The sequence below is a fragment of the Balaenoptera musculus genome, chromosome 10 (genome assembly GCF_009873245.2).
Source record: "Balaenoptera musculus isolate JJ_BM4_2016_0621 chromosome 10, mBalMus1.pri.v3, whole genome shotgun sequence".
NCBI lineage: Eukaryota > Metazoa > Chordata > Mammalia > Artiodactyla > Balaenopteridae > Balaenoptera > Balaenoptera musculus.
In genome coordinates this window covers 56,649,959-56,664,986 of record NC_045794.1, presented here as the reverse complement: position 1 = coordinate 56,664,986, position 15,028 = coordinate 56,649,959, and the positions used below count along the sequence as shown (strand labels likewise).

At 41.6% G+C, this 15,028-nt stretch overlaps 1 protein-coding gene across 1 annotated transcript in view; it reads right to left on the bottom strand.

The window, feature by feature from the left end:
- The window catches only part of MYRFL (myelin regulatory factor like), a 116,250-nt gene extending 101,662 nt beyond the window's left edge, over positions 1-14,588 (bottom strand). The window contains exon 1 of the mRNA XM_036865349.1: positions 14,409-14,588. Coding sequence (XP_036721244.1) covers positions 14,409-14,454 — 46 coding nt within the window. The 5' untranslated portion in view covers positions 14,455-14,588. The remainder of the gene's footprint in view (positions 1-14,408) is intronic.
- Positions 14,589-15,028: the final 440 nt, after the last annotated feature.

Sequence of the window (15,028 nt, the reverse complement as noted above, 5' to 3'; positions counted from 1 at the left end):
TCAAAGTACTTCACGTATATCATTTTACTTAATTCTCATTTTTCTCCTATGAAGTAATACCTGCTTCATTTAATAGATGAGGAAACAGTCTCAGAGAGACCCAGTCATTTGCTAAAGCAGCATCTCGAGTGCATGGTAGAGGAGGGATTTGAGCCCAGGGAAATCTGGGTACAAAGCCTATGCTCTAACTACTATGTCGCTCATCACCACACATGCAGGCTGGTGTCGGGAGCTCAGAGACAGTGTGTGTGACATGCATCGGTGCCCAGTTTCCAGAGCTGATATGGGTGGCCTGTGAAATGCAACCTCAGAAATGGGAAGGAGGCTGTGATCAGATAAACTCCAAGATCATTCCTGCAACCCAGGGTCCATTACCTTGACTGGTTTCCTGGTGCCTAGATCTCTACTTTTGTCAAAACTAGAGCATCTACTCTTCTGTTTGACTCCTAATGTCTCCCAGTGACTCCCAGGTAATGATTCTGAATCTCAGCTATAACCCGTTTTGAGTTATAGCCTGAACCTCTCACGGAGGGACTTGGGTTTTGAATTCTCTCCATCCCCAGTTAGCATCTGTGCCATGTTTCCTGCTGAACACCACACCACCTCCACTCCCTTCTTGCTAATAAAGAGTTCTTTTTAGGGGAAACAGAGTTATCACACCTAGGGGAAGATATCTGCCATGGGTCACAGATCTAAGAGTTATCTACAGAAAAAAATGTTTATGAGGAGCTGCGATTTCCCCCCCACCAGAGTTGATTCTGATATTAAAATATACATAAGAAAAGGAGCACAACCTTTGTACAATACAGTAAAGGTGCCTGCTTTCTATCAGAAGTTTTGGTCAAGAATCCCATTGACTTAACACATATTTAACAAACATTCCTTTTTTTTTGTAACAGCTACATTCAAGACAATAAGCCTGCAAAGATAATGAGACAAAGTCAGGTCCTCACCTGGAGGTACTCACTGTCTTCTGGGGAGATAGACAAGTAGACCTATAAACTAAACCTCAGTGCAAAAGGTGCACATCCAAAGGTAAGGACAAAGTGCTGGAGAAGCATGGAGAATTTTGCTTCACAGGATGAAGAAGTAGGAAAGTGCATTCAGGGCAAACGGCACAAACACCCAGTGTTATAAAAAGGTGTTTTTAAGAAACCATGAAAAGCTCAGTATAGCTGGGGTATAGAAACATTAATAACAATACTGATGATGATGATGGTGATAAACATAGTAATTGAGGTACTGTTCTGAACCTCATGCATATTGAATCACTGAACCTTCACAATAACCTTATTAGATAGGTATTAGTAGTATCCAATTTTATAGATACAGAACTGAGGCACAGAGAGATTAAGTAACTAGCCCAAGATCACATAGCTAGCAAGGGGCAGAGTCAGGATTAGAACTCTGGCCTTGGAACAAGCTCCTATCCACTACATCAAACTGCCTCTCACAACTGTGAGGATGGGGGAGTCTCAGAGATAAGGACACTGAAATGTTACCTTGGGACCATATGCTAAGCTCAGGCAATGGAGAGTCAACAGAAATGTTTAAGTAATGGCGTTCATGTGAGCCAATAGTGAAGTGGAAGGCGGTCAGCTCCGGGAAAAAAATTAGGAGGCTCTTGCAAGAGATGAAGATCCAAAGGGGAGGCTGCAGTTGAAAACATTTAGCAACAGTTTGGTAAACAATTAGCTGTAGAGCACGGGAGGAGTCCGTAAGGGTGACACCCTAGTTTCTAGTTTGGGAGGTTTAGTGAAGACCGAAGGGGGTATAGGAAGCAGCGAAGACTGGAATCAGGGAGGGGAAGGATAATGAGTTCCACTTTGAATGTACTGCTTTGATGAAACTAAGGGACACTCGGCACGTACGAGTGTACATTAAACATCTGTAACTATAGGTCTGGAATGTGGCAAGAGGGTTTGGGGAATGCTGATCCATGGGAGTAAATGAAACCATTCAGGGTGAGTTTTAGGTGCTCAGATGAAAGAGTTTCCAAAACAGGACCCTGGGGCAGAGAAGCAGGAGGGTGTACGAGCGAGCGCTCCTGAGAGGTAACAGAGACACTGGATGAGAATCATAGGCGAAGATGCCATGGGATCAAACAGGAGAGTTTCCGCGAGCAAACGCCGATGAAGAGAGGACACCAGGAGGATGAGGGCCGATGATATTCAATACGATCTAGCAATTAGGAGAAATCTCAGAAGGGTAAGTTGGAGCAGAAGCCAGAGAAGATTGGGTTGAAAAGTGAATGGGGGGCTTCCCTGGTGGCGCAGTGGTTGAGAATCCGCCTGCCAATGCAGGGGACACGGGTTCGAGCCCTGGTCTGGGAAGATCCCACATGCCGCGGAGCGACTAAGCTCGTGCGCCACAACTACTGAGCCTGTCCTCTAGAGCTCGTGAGCTACAACTATCGAGCCTGCGTGCCACAACTACTGAAGCCTGCGCACCTAGAGCCCGTACTCCACACAAGAGAAGCCACGGCAATGAGAAGCCCACTCACAGCGACGAAGAATAGCCCCTGCTCGCCGCAACTAGAGAAAGCCGGCGTGCAGCAACGAAAACCCAAAGCAGCCAAAAATAAAATTAAAAAAAAAAAAAAGAAAAGAAAAGTGAATGGGATGTGAAGAGAGTGGGTATTTTTCAGAGTTTGGTGATGAAAGGGAAGAGAAAGATTGATGAATGTTTGGAAGGAGAGGTAAAGTCAAGGAAAGAGATCTGAATCTCTTGCTGACCCACAGATAACTTAATTTCACTATTGTTCCCCTGAGGAAGTTCTGTTACTCTCTCCCTTCCCTTATATACATCAATTTTTTAAGGTATCTTTTAATGTAACCTAATTCCAGAATCTTTTTAGAAGCAGATAACCAACAGATGATGATCCACTGCCAGGGGCTTCCTCCTATCAAACTGGGCACCACCTGGACCCCTGGAAGCATCTCTTCAAATGCCACTGATGTGGCCCCAGGGATAGAAGGAAGCCCAATGCAGAGGAAATAATCACTTTTTCTGGCCAGGTCAACTGCTCAGGGAGAAGGCATCTGATTTTCTATATCCACCATTAAAACTGAGAACAGACTTTTAAGAATTTGCTCCCTTTCTGGTTGCAGTATAGTTTTGCTGTAAATGATTACTGCTACTGTTACAGCTCAGAAGATGAAGATGAAACAGGGATTTTTTTCATCATTGCTTTTTTAAAAAAAATTTTTTTATTTATTTGGTTGTGCCAGGTCTTAGCTGCAGCAGGCGGGCTCCTTAGTTGCAGCTCGTGGGCTCCTTAGCTGTGGCATACGAACTCTTAGTTGAGGCATGTATGTGGGATCTAGTTACCGACCAGGAATCAAACCCGGGCCCCCTGCATCGGGAGTGCGGAGTCCCAACCACTGCGCCACCAGGGAAGTCCCTCATCATTGCTTTTAATCATGCTATCAAATCTCCCTTTCCCATCCCTACAACATTTTGAGTAGAATCTGTACGCAGACTCTTTGATTGTTAAAGCATGCTCCAGTCCAGAATCTCCCGCCTGGTTCAGAGCACACCCTCCTCAACTGTGGGCTGCTCCAGGCGGGGCAGGTGCGAGAAGCAGCCAACAGCCTGGGGCTAGAGCACAGCTTCTAAGCTCTTGTGGGCCATAGACCTCACAGATCAGATGAAAACTACAAAGACTTTCCCTATAAGTATGTGCCTACACATATACACATTTCCACCCAATTTCAGAGGGTTCAAGTCCCCTCCAGAATCTCATCCCAAGTTAAGGACTCTGAATAGAGAGTAACTTTTTTTATGTCAAAAAATGTAAATTAATATCAGGTAGTGGTGATAGGGACAGTCTGCAGATGGATTTTTTTTAAAACTTCCTAGCAGATAATTTGGCAATACCAAAGACCAAAATTAAAAAAAAAAAAATAGGGCTTCCCTGGTAGCGCAGTGGTTGAGAATCTGCCTGCCAATGCAGGGGACACGGGTTCGAGCCCTGGGAAGGGGAAGATCCCACATGCCGCGGAGCAACTGGGCCCGTGAGCCACAATTACTGAGCCTGCGCGTCTGGAGCCTGTGCTCCGCAACAAGAGAGGCCGCGATAGTGAGAGGCCCGCGCACCGCGATGAAGAGTGGCCCCCGCTCGCCACAACTGGAGAAAACCCTCGCACAGAAATGAAGACCCAACACAGCCAAATAAATAAATAAATACATACATACATACATAAAAAAAAATACTATGTTCCAACAATTATATTTTGGGGAGATCCATACAAAGTTAATAACTAAGGGTTTGGGGGGAAATTGTTATAATGGTATGTATTTAACAGGGAAAAACCTAGCACAAGCCTACATGTCCAATGATAAGAAATGGTTAAATTACGGAACATCTCAAATAAAGGTTTTCCCATATATACCTGGGGCCTGAAAATGGGAGAGGTGTTCTCCTTGCTCTTCATCGCTGATTCCGGATCAGTTTTCTTCCTCCCTCCTTCACGAGCTTTGGTATATGCCAGTGACCGGGCCACCTCCTGCTAATAATAGCATCTACCAACCTCTTGGTCACTATTCCTTTCTCACTGAACATTCAGCATCTGGTACCTCCCTCCCTCTCTCTAACACTACTCCTGCCATCGCTGCTGGTTGCTTCAACATCCACCCAATAATATCACAGCCTCTCAGGTTCTTAAACTCCTCGCCTCTATCCCACCTCAGCCACCACTTCCCATGACCCTCTCCTAAGCCTCGGCATCACCAATAACTGCACCATTCTCTGAAATCTCAGTTTCAAGTGTCATGTTCTTTGACCAGCTTAACCTTTCCACTCACCGACATTTATACCCCTACTCTAATACCTTCACCTATTGAGATCCTCTGCTCATGAACCTTATGACCACTTTTCCAAACCTCCTCATCCCCCTTCCACTCCTTTGTTACCCAGCTTAAATTCCAGGGTCCATCACTCTAATTACTCCCTTGCAAAGACTTGTAAGTCTCTTTTCTTCTTTCCACCTGTGGAATTCACATGAGAAAATCCTGACTTTAGTTAAACCCAATTCTTCACCCACTCCAAGACTGCACCGAGTAGCTGAATGTTGCTGAGAAAATCATACAAATGTAGTGACTAACCTCACTTAAAGTAATTAACCACAAATCTCACATGAACATGGCACTGACTAGCATCCTTACTATTTCCTGGCCGATTTGCTTTTTACTCTATGTAGTGAGTTGAAAAATGGACCCCAAAATGTATGATCACCCAGAACCTGTGAGTGCAAACTTACCTGGAAAAGGGGTGTTGGCAGGTATAATAAAGTTAAGTGTTTCAAGATGAGATCATCCTGGATTAGGGTGGGCCCTAAGGGCAATGATACGTGTCCTTGTAAGAGAAGTGACAGATACAAGAGACTCATGGAGAAGGTGATGTAAAGATGGAGGCAGAGATGAGAGTGATTAGTCTACAAGTCAAGGAATACCAAGGATATCGTCAGCACCACCTGAAGCTACGAGAGAGACACGGAGTGGATTCTTCCCTCGAGCCTTCAGCGTTTGTGGCCTTGCCAACTCCTTGATTTCAGACTTCTTATCTCCAGAATTGTGAGAGAATAAATTTCTGTTGCTTTAAGCCACCTGTTTGTGGTAATTTTTTATGTCAGCCCTGGGAAATTAATACACTAACTAAGAAGATCATTTCATAATTTATCCTTCCTCCTAAAGCCCCCAACAGTCCCCTACCACACTCCCACCACCTGGGTTCACAGGTAAAGCAGAAGCAACCTGTCTCAGCTTCCCACCCTGAAACCTACCACACTACCTGCATGTGTTCCAGATACTCCTCTTTTCCTCCCTTGCCAGACAGTAAGTGTTCCTGGTACCTAAGGGCAAGGTATCTGCTCTCTCCACCCCATCCTCACCCACCTTCTCAAGGTTCCCCTCCCACAATTATCCCCCTCCCTCTTCTGCATCAAACGTTTATTCCTCCACAATGAATCATTCCATCTGCACATCAAGCTTTCGTATCTCCCGTCTTAAAAACAAAATTATCAAGTAAAAACCCTCTTGCCTCCGCACTTCCTCTGGCTATTGCCACATTTCTCTGCTCCTGGCACAACAGGGCTTCTCAAAAGCATTATCCATATTAGCCACTCACCTTCCATTCTCTCTTCTTCCCCTACTGCATGGAAACCACTTGTCACGGTCACCCACAACCTTCTTTCCCAAATTCTATGCTCAATTAACTGGCATTTCAGAAACATTTAAAACATTTGACCACACCCTCTTTGAAACACTATTCTTTCCTAGCTTAACACCACACTCTCCTGGCTTTCCTCCCACCTCATTTAACACCCTTTGCTGGTTGCTCTCATTTGGGTCCCTGAATGTTATCGTGGGGCCCTCTTGTCTGTCTCCCTTCTTGGTGACCTCATCTAGTCTCAGGGCTTTAAACACCAACCATACGTTGATAACTCCCTGATTGATATCTATAGCCCAGATCCCTCCCTTGGGTTCCAGATTCAAACATCCAATTGCCTCCTCATCACTTCTGCCTGGTTCTCTAAAAGGTAGCTAAAACGTAAAGTGTCCCAAATGAATTCTTGATTTCACACATATGCACGTGAACACACACACACACACACACACAAAAGTGCATTTCCACCCATTATTCCACAGCTGAGTACATTGTACTAAATCCACCAATTATTGACACCAAAACCTAGGCATCACCCTTGATTCCTCTGCCTTCCTCACCCCCACATCCCATTCATCTGCAAGTTCTGCCTGTTCTCCTGCTTAAAACCCTCCACTGGTTTCCTATCACACTGAGAATAAAAATCCAAACTCTGACGTCATCTTCGACAGCCCACCCGATTGTCATTCAACACTGTCCCCTGCCCCTTTCCACTCCAGCCCTGCCCCTAACCACTCCAAGTTTAGGGACTTCACACTGGTATTCCCTTTTCCTGGAATGTTCTTCTTATGGAGGATTATGATTCTATACCCAGTACATAGTAGGTGCTCAATAAATAATAGTTATTATTAATTAGGTTGTAGATCAAGGGTTAGCAAACATTTTCTATAAAGAGCCAGATAGTATTTTAGATTTTGAGGGCCATAAGGTCTCTGCTGCCACCATTCAACTCTGCCGTCACAGCAACCAAGCAGCCACAGATAATATTTATTTATTTATTTTTAAAAATTTACTTGTTTATTATTATTTATTTTTGGCTGCGTTGGGTCTTCATTGCTCCACACGGGCTTTCTCTAGTTGCAGCGAGCTGGGGCTGCTCTTCATTGCGGTGTGCGGGCTTCTCATTGCGGTGGCTTCTCTTCTGCGGAGCACGGGCTCCAGGTGCACGGGCTTCAGTAGTTGTGGCTCGCGGGCTCAGTAGTTGTGGCTCATGGGCTCTAGAGCACAGGCTCAGTAGTTGTGGCACACGGGCTTAGTTGCTCCGCAGCATGTGGGATCTTCCTGGACCAGGGGTCAAACCTGTGTCCCCTGCATTGGCAGGGGGATTCTTAACCACTGTGCCACCAGGGAAGTCCCACAGATGATATTTAAATGAATGAGTGAATAAAACTTCATTTACGAAATCAGGCTGCAGGCCAGATTTAGCCTGTGGGCCATGACTTTCAGAATCCTGTTATAAATGAATAAGTAATGATAAGAAGAGATGTTTCCATCTATACTCCATGAAAAAGTCCATTATTAAAGAATAGAAAGAGTATGATCCCATTAAAAAAAAATACACACAAGATCAACACCAAAATGTGAACAGCTGTTATCATAAGTGGTGAGATTACAGGTGATAACTATTTCTTGTTTTATGTTATCTATTTTTTCCACAATCGTCCATGTATTCAATGTTTAGCTTCCAAGATATTGTGGAGTCTTCCAGAAGCTGACTTCTAAATCCCAAGCTGAAAAGATGACAACGTCAATAACACCAAAGAAGGTGGTGTAGTCTCCTCTCAGAAGCGTTTGTCTGAGTGATTTTGTTCCCGGATCCCCTACAGTTGCTGATGACGTTGGCAGTTCTCAAATGTAGGGTGTGTGCAGGTGACAGAAGTTAGCTCTGACCTAGTTACAGCACATTTTAAATTCTAATGAAATTGCCTTCACCTTGGGGATCCCAGCGTGAAAGAAGAAAAGGGATTTTTTTTCTTAATGGCACCAAGCCCACGTCTCTTTGTTCTGGATGCTTCATGACAAGGCAACACAATTTCTAACCACCTGCCGACATCAGATAGAAGTGTTCAAATAATTATAAGCAGCTTGCATGATTTGGGTTGTTCTTCTTGTCCTTGACGTATTCTCATTCCCAGTCCCCTAGAAAGTCCATAGTGTCTCCAAACAGAAACAGAGGTGGCCTCATCAATAAACAAGGAGAACCTGCCTCTGTGGGATAATTTCAGCGTTTCTAGGATGCAACGTGATGTCTAAAATTCCATTAGAGATCAACCAAACCTACTCTTAGAGAAGGTAATCTTTTTGACTTGTATGATCAAAACGACTTTGTGTTCTGTGAAAGCACATTGAATACAAAACTCTATAAAGATGTAAGGTGTCATCAGATCCTTTGCCATTTGTACCTTCTGTGCAAACTCAGGTTTTATTGGGACAGAAGGAAGAGGGCATAAAGATGCTGGTTATGTGAGAGGGTGAAAAATTGGTGGTCTTAAAGTGAAAGAAAGACAAAGATTGAGAGACTGGCCGGAGGCCAAAGATACCCTTTACCTGCAATACAGTCTTGCCCAGGGCCAGCCCTCTACACTGCATTCAGCTGCTCAGAGCTTCTGATTCCAATCACAGGACTTCAGAAACATCAACCAATCAGAGTTGGTTTCACTTTTGGAGAAGTAATATACAGGAACCACATAAGACATTTACGACTTTACCTCTGGTAATAATGGAATCTGAGGCTTCCCACAAACTGGCAGCTCTTGTCTCATGGCCTCTGTCTGTTATATTCACTGAACCTTTCTGCTACTTTCTGCTTTGCTTACTGGGCAAGTTTTTCTTCTTCCCATAGTTGAACTTGCTGGGTGCTCCGAACCTAGAGTTCAAACTGTTGAATAGAATAGTCTGTGCACTGTTCTTCATTCATTTATTCTATAAAGATTACTGTCTACTATGTGCCGGCACCATTTGGGCACTTTTCCAAGCTACATCTCTCTTGTGCTCAACAATTCTACCAACCCTCCCTTGAAGCCTCTCTAGATCCATTCCATCTGGGTCAGTCCCTTGAGTCTCTGCTTTTCTGCTCCAGAATCTTCAGCATTTTCTTCATTTTCCCGAAAACTTGACACCTCCATAATATTCCTGTACAGCTCATGGGTAGCAGATGTTTTTGCCTACCCTGCATCCCTACCACCCTACTTTAATAATAGCTAACTAGAATTTTAAATCTTAAGCAGAGAGAGGAGGGCAGAAAATACTTTGAAGCTTGTTTGACAGCAGCTTCCTGAAAGGACTGTTCTTCCTCTTAGATCTCAGGAGCTGTCCAGTGGTTCCTGCCCATCCAAAGCTTCTGGTTTTAGGAGCTACCCCTCACCCCCCAAACTTCAATGGGTGAGTGGGAGTTTCTTCAGGTAGTTTCTCTCTTCTGCTTTCATGTGATCTCTTCAGGAGAGTCAGCCCTCTGTGTCTGCAGGTTCCACATTTGCAGATTTCAACCAACCGAGGATGGAAAATATTTGGGAAAAAAGATCCCAGAAAGTTCCAAAAAGCAAAACTTGATTTTGTCGCATGCTAGCAACTACTCACATAGCATTTACGTTGTATTGGGTACTATAAATAATCTAGAGATTATTTAACATGTACTAGAGGATGTACATAGGTTAATATGCAGATACTACTGCCATTTTATGAAAGGGACTTGAGCATTTGGGGCTTTTGGTATCAGAGGGGATCCTAGAACCAATCTCCTCCCGGATTCCAAGGGACAACTGTATGTAGTTTTTCCCACTCTGCTCAGTCAGGGCAGGTATCTCCTCTCTTGCTTTCGTGATAAGCCAAAAAGCATTTGAGAACCTACTTCAGGACTTTATGAAGAGGATGAGCTAAACAGCTTCTCACCAATTTAGAAAATTTCTTTTTAAAGATTAAATATAATGAACAATAAAATATTCTCAAATTAGTTTTTCTAAACTGTTCTAAAAAGCTGGGAAATAAAAGATGAATCTTGATATCACAGTAGCCCAAAAGAAATACCCATAAGGAACCAAATTAAGAATGTAAGGTCACAGCTATGGAAAACAAGTGAGGTAAACTGAGGAATGGGATTTTCCATACTTCATTTTCTATTCCTTTTTTACCCGGGGGGTTGCTGTAAGAAGTAAATGAGGTAATGAATGTAAAGTGAATGGAACAGTACTTCATGCATGGTAAATGCTCAGCAAACGTTATTAATTCTGGCGCAAACTTAAGATAAAACAAAGTCTAAGTAAATGAGGTAATGAATGTAAAGTGAATGGAACAGTGCTTCATGCATGGTAAATGCTCAGCAAACGTTATTAACCTGGGTCAAACTTAAGATAAAACAAAGTCTAAGTAAATGAGGTAATGAATGTAAAGTGAATGGAACAGTGCTTCATGCATGGTAAATGCTCAGCAAACGTTATTAACCTGGGTCAAACTTAAGATAAAACAAAGTCAAAGTTAACTAACTTAAAACTTGGCTAGTGTTAAAGGATATATATTTTTAAAGATAAAATCATGACTCATAGAAATATAAGATGAACACATGCCAAAGATTTTTATATACTTCATGAAGGAAGCAGGAAGATGTCACAAGTGGTTCAAGGAGAATTCAAACAGCAGATCTAGATCTAGGTACCTAGATAGATAAATAGAGATCGATAGATCTATATAGATAGAGACAGGTAAGCAGATAGATAATCTAAATCTGGCTATGCCATGGAATGAATTTACAAATAAATGGAAAACTGGGTTTTACTGAAACTATTGATCCCCAACAGGAGACAATTCATTTACATACCTATAGACAAAATTCATTGCATTGATATCAATTATCTACAATTTACAGAGTTTCAAAATAGCTCTAAGACAATAAAAGGTGAAAATCCCATAGAATCTGATAGCCCAAAGGACATGATCCAGGCATAGTTTTCTATGGAAGACACCTAATAATCTTTTTTTTCATCCATTTCATACAATTTTTCTTTACACAGAAAAGAAACTCTTAAACAGAGGAGTTTTGTGGAATTAAACCCAGTCTCCTTTATTTAAGAAAAACTGACTATGACATCATGCATTCCAACTTTGAAGCACTGAGATAATAAAGTATAAAGAAGAAAGTAAAAATCCCCATATTCCTACCACTAAGAAATAACTACTGTTAATACTTGTAGTGTATTCATCCAATTGTTTCTACATATATAGGTGTGCATGTATGTATATATAGCAACTGTTTTCAGATCAGTTTTAATAAACTTTGTTCTAGAAAAATACATACATATATTCAATTGTATTATATATACCAATTTGTAATCCGCTTTTCCCCTTTATATCATAAACACTTTTCCTTATCATCGTCATTTTTAATAGCTACAAAATATTCCATTATATGAAAGAACCATAATCTATTTAACTAATCTACCACTATTAGAATTTTAAATTGTAACCAATTTTTAATTATTAGAAATAAAATGTGCCTCTCCTCTTACAACCTTTCTCTTGCAGTAGTATCAGCTTTGCTGAAAAAGCCAAACATTTCACATGGTATCTGAGTTTCCAGTGGATGTTGGGATCCCTAGAGAACCTGATCCACCTCTTCTGCTTTAGCTAATGGGCCTACCTATTGCATCAGTGGCAGGCAATAGAATGAGGTGTGCCAGCTACCTGGAACCACGCTTTGTTCTTGTCATCTTCCTGAGACACACCATAAAGATTCAGCATGATCAGCATGAGCTCTGATGTTCAAGGCCATTTAATTCGTGATGATATTGTCAGTACAGATAGTTTTTAATACGGAAGTGTTCATAAGAAAAACATATATTATTTAGGATCCAGATTCTTAGAATGTAGAGTCTGAGAAAGCAAAGAAAAATTAGCTTTCAGGTGGGTAATAAATCACAAAAACTTTTCTTGCTTTTCAGACCTTGATTTTTTATATGAGTTTGCATTTAATTAGAAGCTGACATATCGACAGGAGCACAACATAGAACAACTGGCCCTCCTCATGAGAATATCAGATCCAGTCTTGCTGTCCTCATTCTAAGGAATATTTGAGAAAGGAAATCATAATCTAAAGGAAACGTCTCAAAGCCCTCCAGGCTATCATTTAAAAGTTGTGGTTGTTGGACTTGGCACACCGTCAGTGATCGATATTTGCTAAACAGATAATAAAAAATTGACAACCAGCTGTGTGACTTTCGGGGGGAGGGGAATCACTTAAGTTAGTGCTTCCATTTTTTTATTTCCAAAGTTTACCATCTTTTCCATTTATTCATTCAAAGATAATGTAAGAAAAACACTGACCATTTTATTCTCTTTCCATGGAGAAATTACTCCTCCCTAGTTAAAAAGGTTTCAATGGGGCTTCCCTGGTGGCGCAGTGGTTAAGAATCTGCCTGCCAATTCCGGGGACATGGGTTCGAGCCCTGGTCTGGGAAGATCCCACATGCCGCGGAGCAGCTGGGCCCGTGAGCCACAATTACTGAGCCTGCGCATCTGGAGCCTGTGCTCTGCAACAAGAAAGGCCGCGATAGTGAGAGGCCTGCGCACTGCGATGAAGAGTGGCCCCCACTTGCCACAACTAGAGAAAGCCCTCTCACAGAAACGAAGACCCAACACAGCCATAAATAAATAAATAAATAAAATTTAAAAAAGAAAAAGGCTTCAAAAGGAGCCAGAGTTTAGTTTGGGCTAAGAAAGATACTATAATAATAATAATAATAATAAATCAGATTTTGTAATCAGCTATACAGAGGACTTGTGGAAACTATATCCCCAAAGACTTCTCAAAATAGCATAAACAAGGACAGTATAGTGACCCTATAGGTATAACAGCACTTCCAAAAAACAGAAGGTAGACCAGATGAACTTTTCAGGTCTTCTCTAGCTCCGGAAAGAAATCAAGTAGACTTTGTGTATTTATAAAATCAATTGATGGTTCCTCTAAAATAAAGCAGATATAACTGTAGCTTGGAGCTTGCTACCTACTGCTCAAATGAAAGTTACACAGGATATAAAATCAGGCAACAACAATCAAGCAACATTAGTGTGCCTACTGTGTGACCCAAGTGGACACACTGACTTGGGCACTGTCAGAGATAGAACATGATGGGATGGTTCATAGGGCTGAAATAACACAATAATTCTCTAGGTCTTATATTCCTTCTTATCCCATGTGGCAAAATCCAAGCCACAGAACCTACTGTATTGTACTAATTCCTTCTGATAGCGACCTAAAATCTCACTGTTTCTTTGATATAAACACTCTTTAGTGTTCGATACAATATGGTGTTGGGTCAATTCCATTCAATCTTTAAACGTCTAGTATTTGTCACTTTACTAATCACAAGAAATGCCAAAAGCACTTTCTCAATATGCTAACTGCCCTCTGGATTCTGTGAGTGAGCTGGTCTGCCCTCAGTTATTCTCATACTCCCTCCTGGGAAATACCTGGAAATGTGCAAAGAGCTCTGGCAACATTTCCCTTCCCATGGAAGTCTGAGCGTGACTAACTGATAAGGAACTGCAGCTGCACTAACATGCAGTCTCCCAAGGCTCCCTAAAAGGTGTCACAAGAAGGCAAGCCTTTCCTGACATTTTCAGCAGACCCACCATGAGAATATCAACCCAATTAAATATGAGAAGTGGTACCACTATTTCAGGTTTTTAGAAAAAAAAATCTTTGCAACCATGTCCTATAGTAAGCCTTCGCTTGGGGAAAAATATATTTAACCTCAAAAAAAATCATCACTCAATAGTTACACATTTTTAAAGTGTTGTGAAAAACAAAGAACGGAATGGGGGAAGAGGTGTTCCTTTACTGTTAGGCTGTTTTGTATTTAATTATATTAACAGAAAAACCATCTTAAGTAAACTCTTACATTTCTCCTGTGCTGTATTCAATTATTTTAGAGATAAGAAAAATCTAGTCTTATGAAACATAGGGATTAGAAAAAAAATCTAGCACAGGACAGGGACAAATTCTAATAACACAGGTATGCTGACCTCTTGGTTCTTTCAACAACTAAGCTGTAAGATGGAAATCCTGAATTTTTAAAAATCACTGCCTATACCATTGATTTTTTTGCTACAAACACAGCAAATAAACCTGCACTTCTGACTTCAGGACAGTTAGTACAATAGTATTTCTTTCAAAGCCCAAGTGAATTCCAAAAAGGTGAGACAGTGATAGTAAGCAGTACCGTTTCTCAGATGTTGGAAACGGGCTTCTTACCTTCGAAGAACTGCTGTAGGGCCTCGTTTTCGCCTACCACATCCATGGTGCCGTGGTCCTGGTAGTTACTTCCGCACAGAATGATTATCAGACCTCAGGAACTAAATGCTGTCCTCTCAGCTCGAAGCCTATGCATGCTCTTGAAAAATGTTCATTTTCTTTTTATTGGAGTGAAGCATATCTTCAGCCATCAAACTGTGCCCAAAAAGATGGTTAAGTTTTCAAATGTGATCATAAAACCAGAAGGATATGTAACCACGCAAAAGGAAAATTCATGAAGAGGGAAGTGGTAGAAAATCCATCTCTCTTTCTATAGGGAACTGTTTCTGCTCTGCCTTTCGTCTTTGTTTTAAGGACCTTTGTCCTTAGTGACACATGTAATTACATAAATGGGCAATAAATACATAGCCTTATCTCCTATTTGTCCTTTTACACCGATATATTTATTTCTCTTCCTCTATCAACCAGATCGATTTAGCTACAACCTAGCAAAGATACAGGGGGTTTTTTTTCACCTAGAGAAAGAGGGCAAATCAATATAATCACTTTCATAGATACCGAGGCTTGTGATAATGAAAAGTTAGGATTTGTTAAATATTTCCAAATCTACTTGCAGTGAA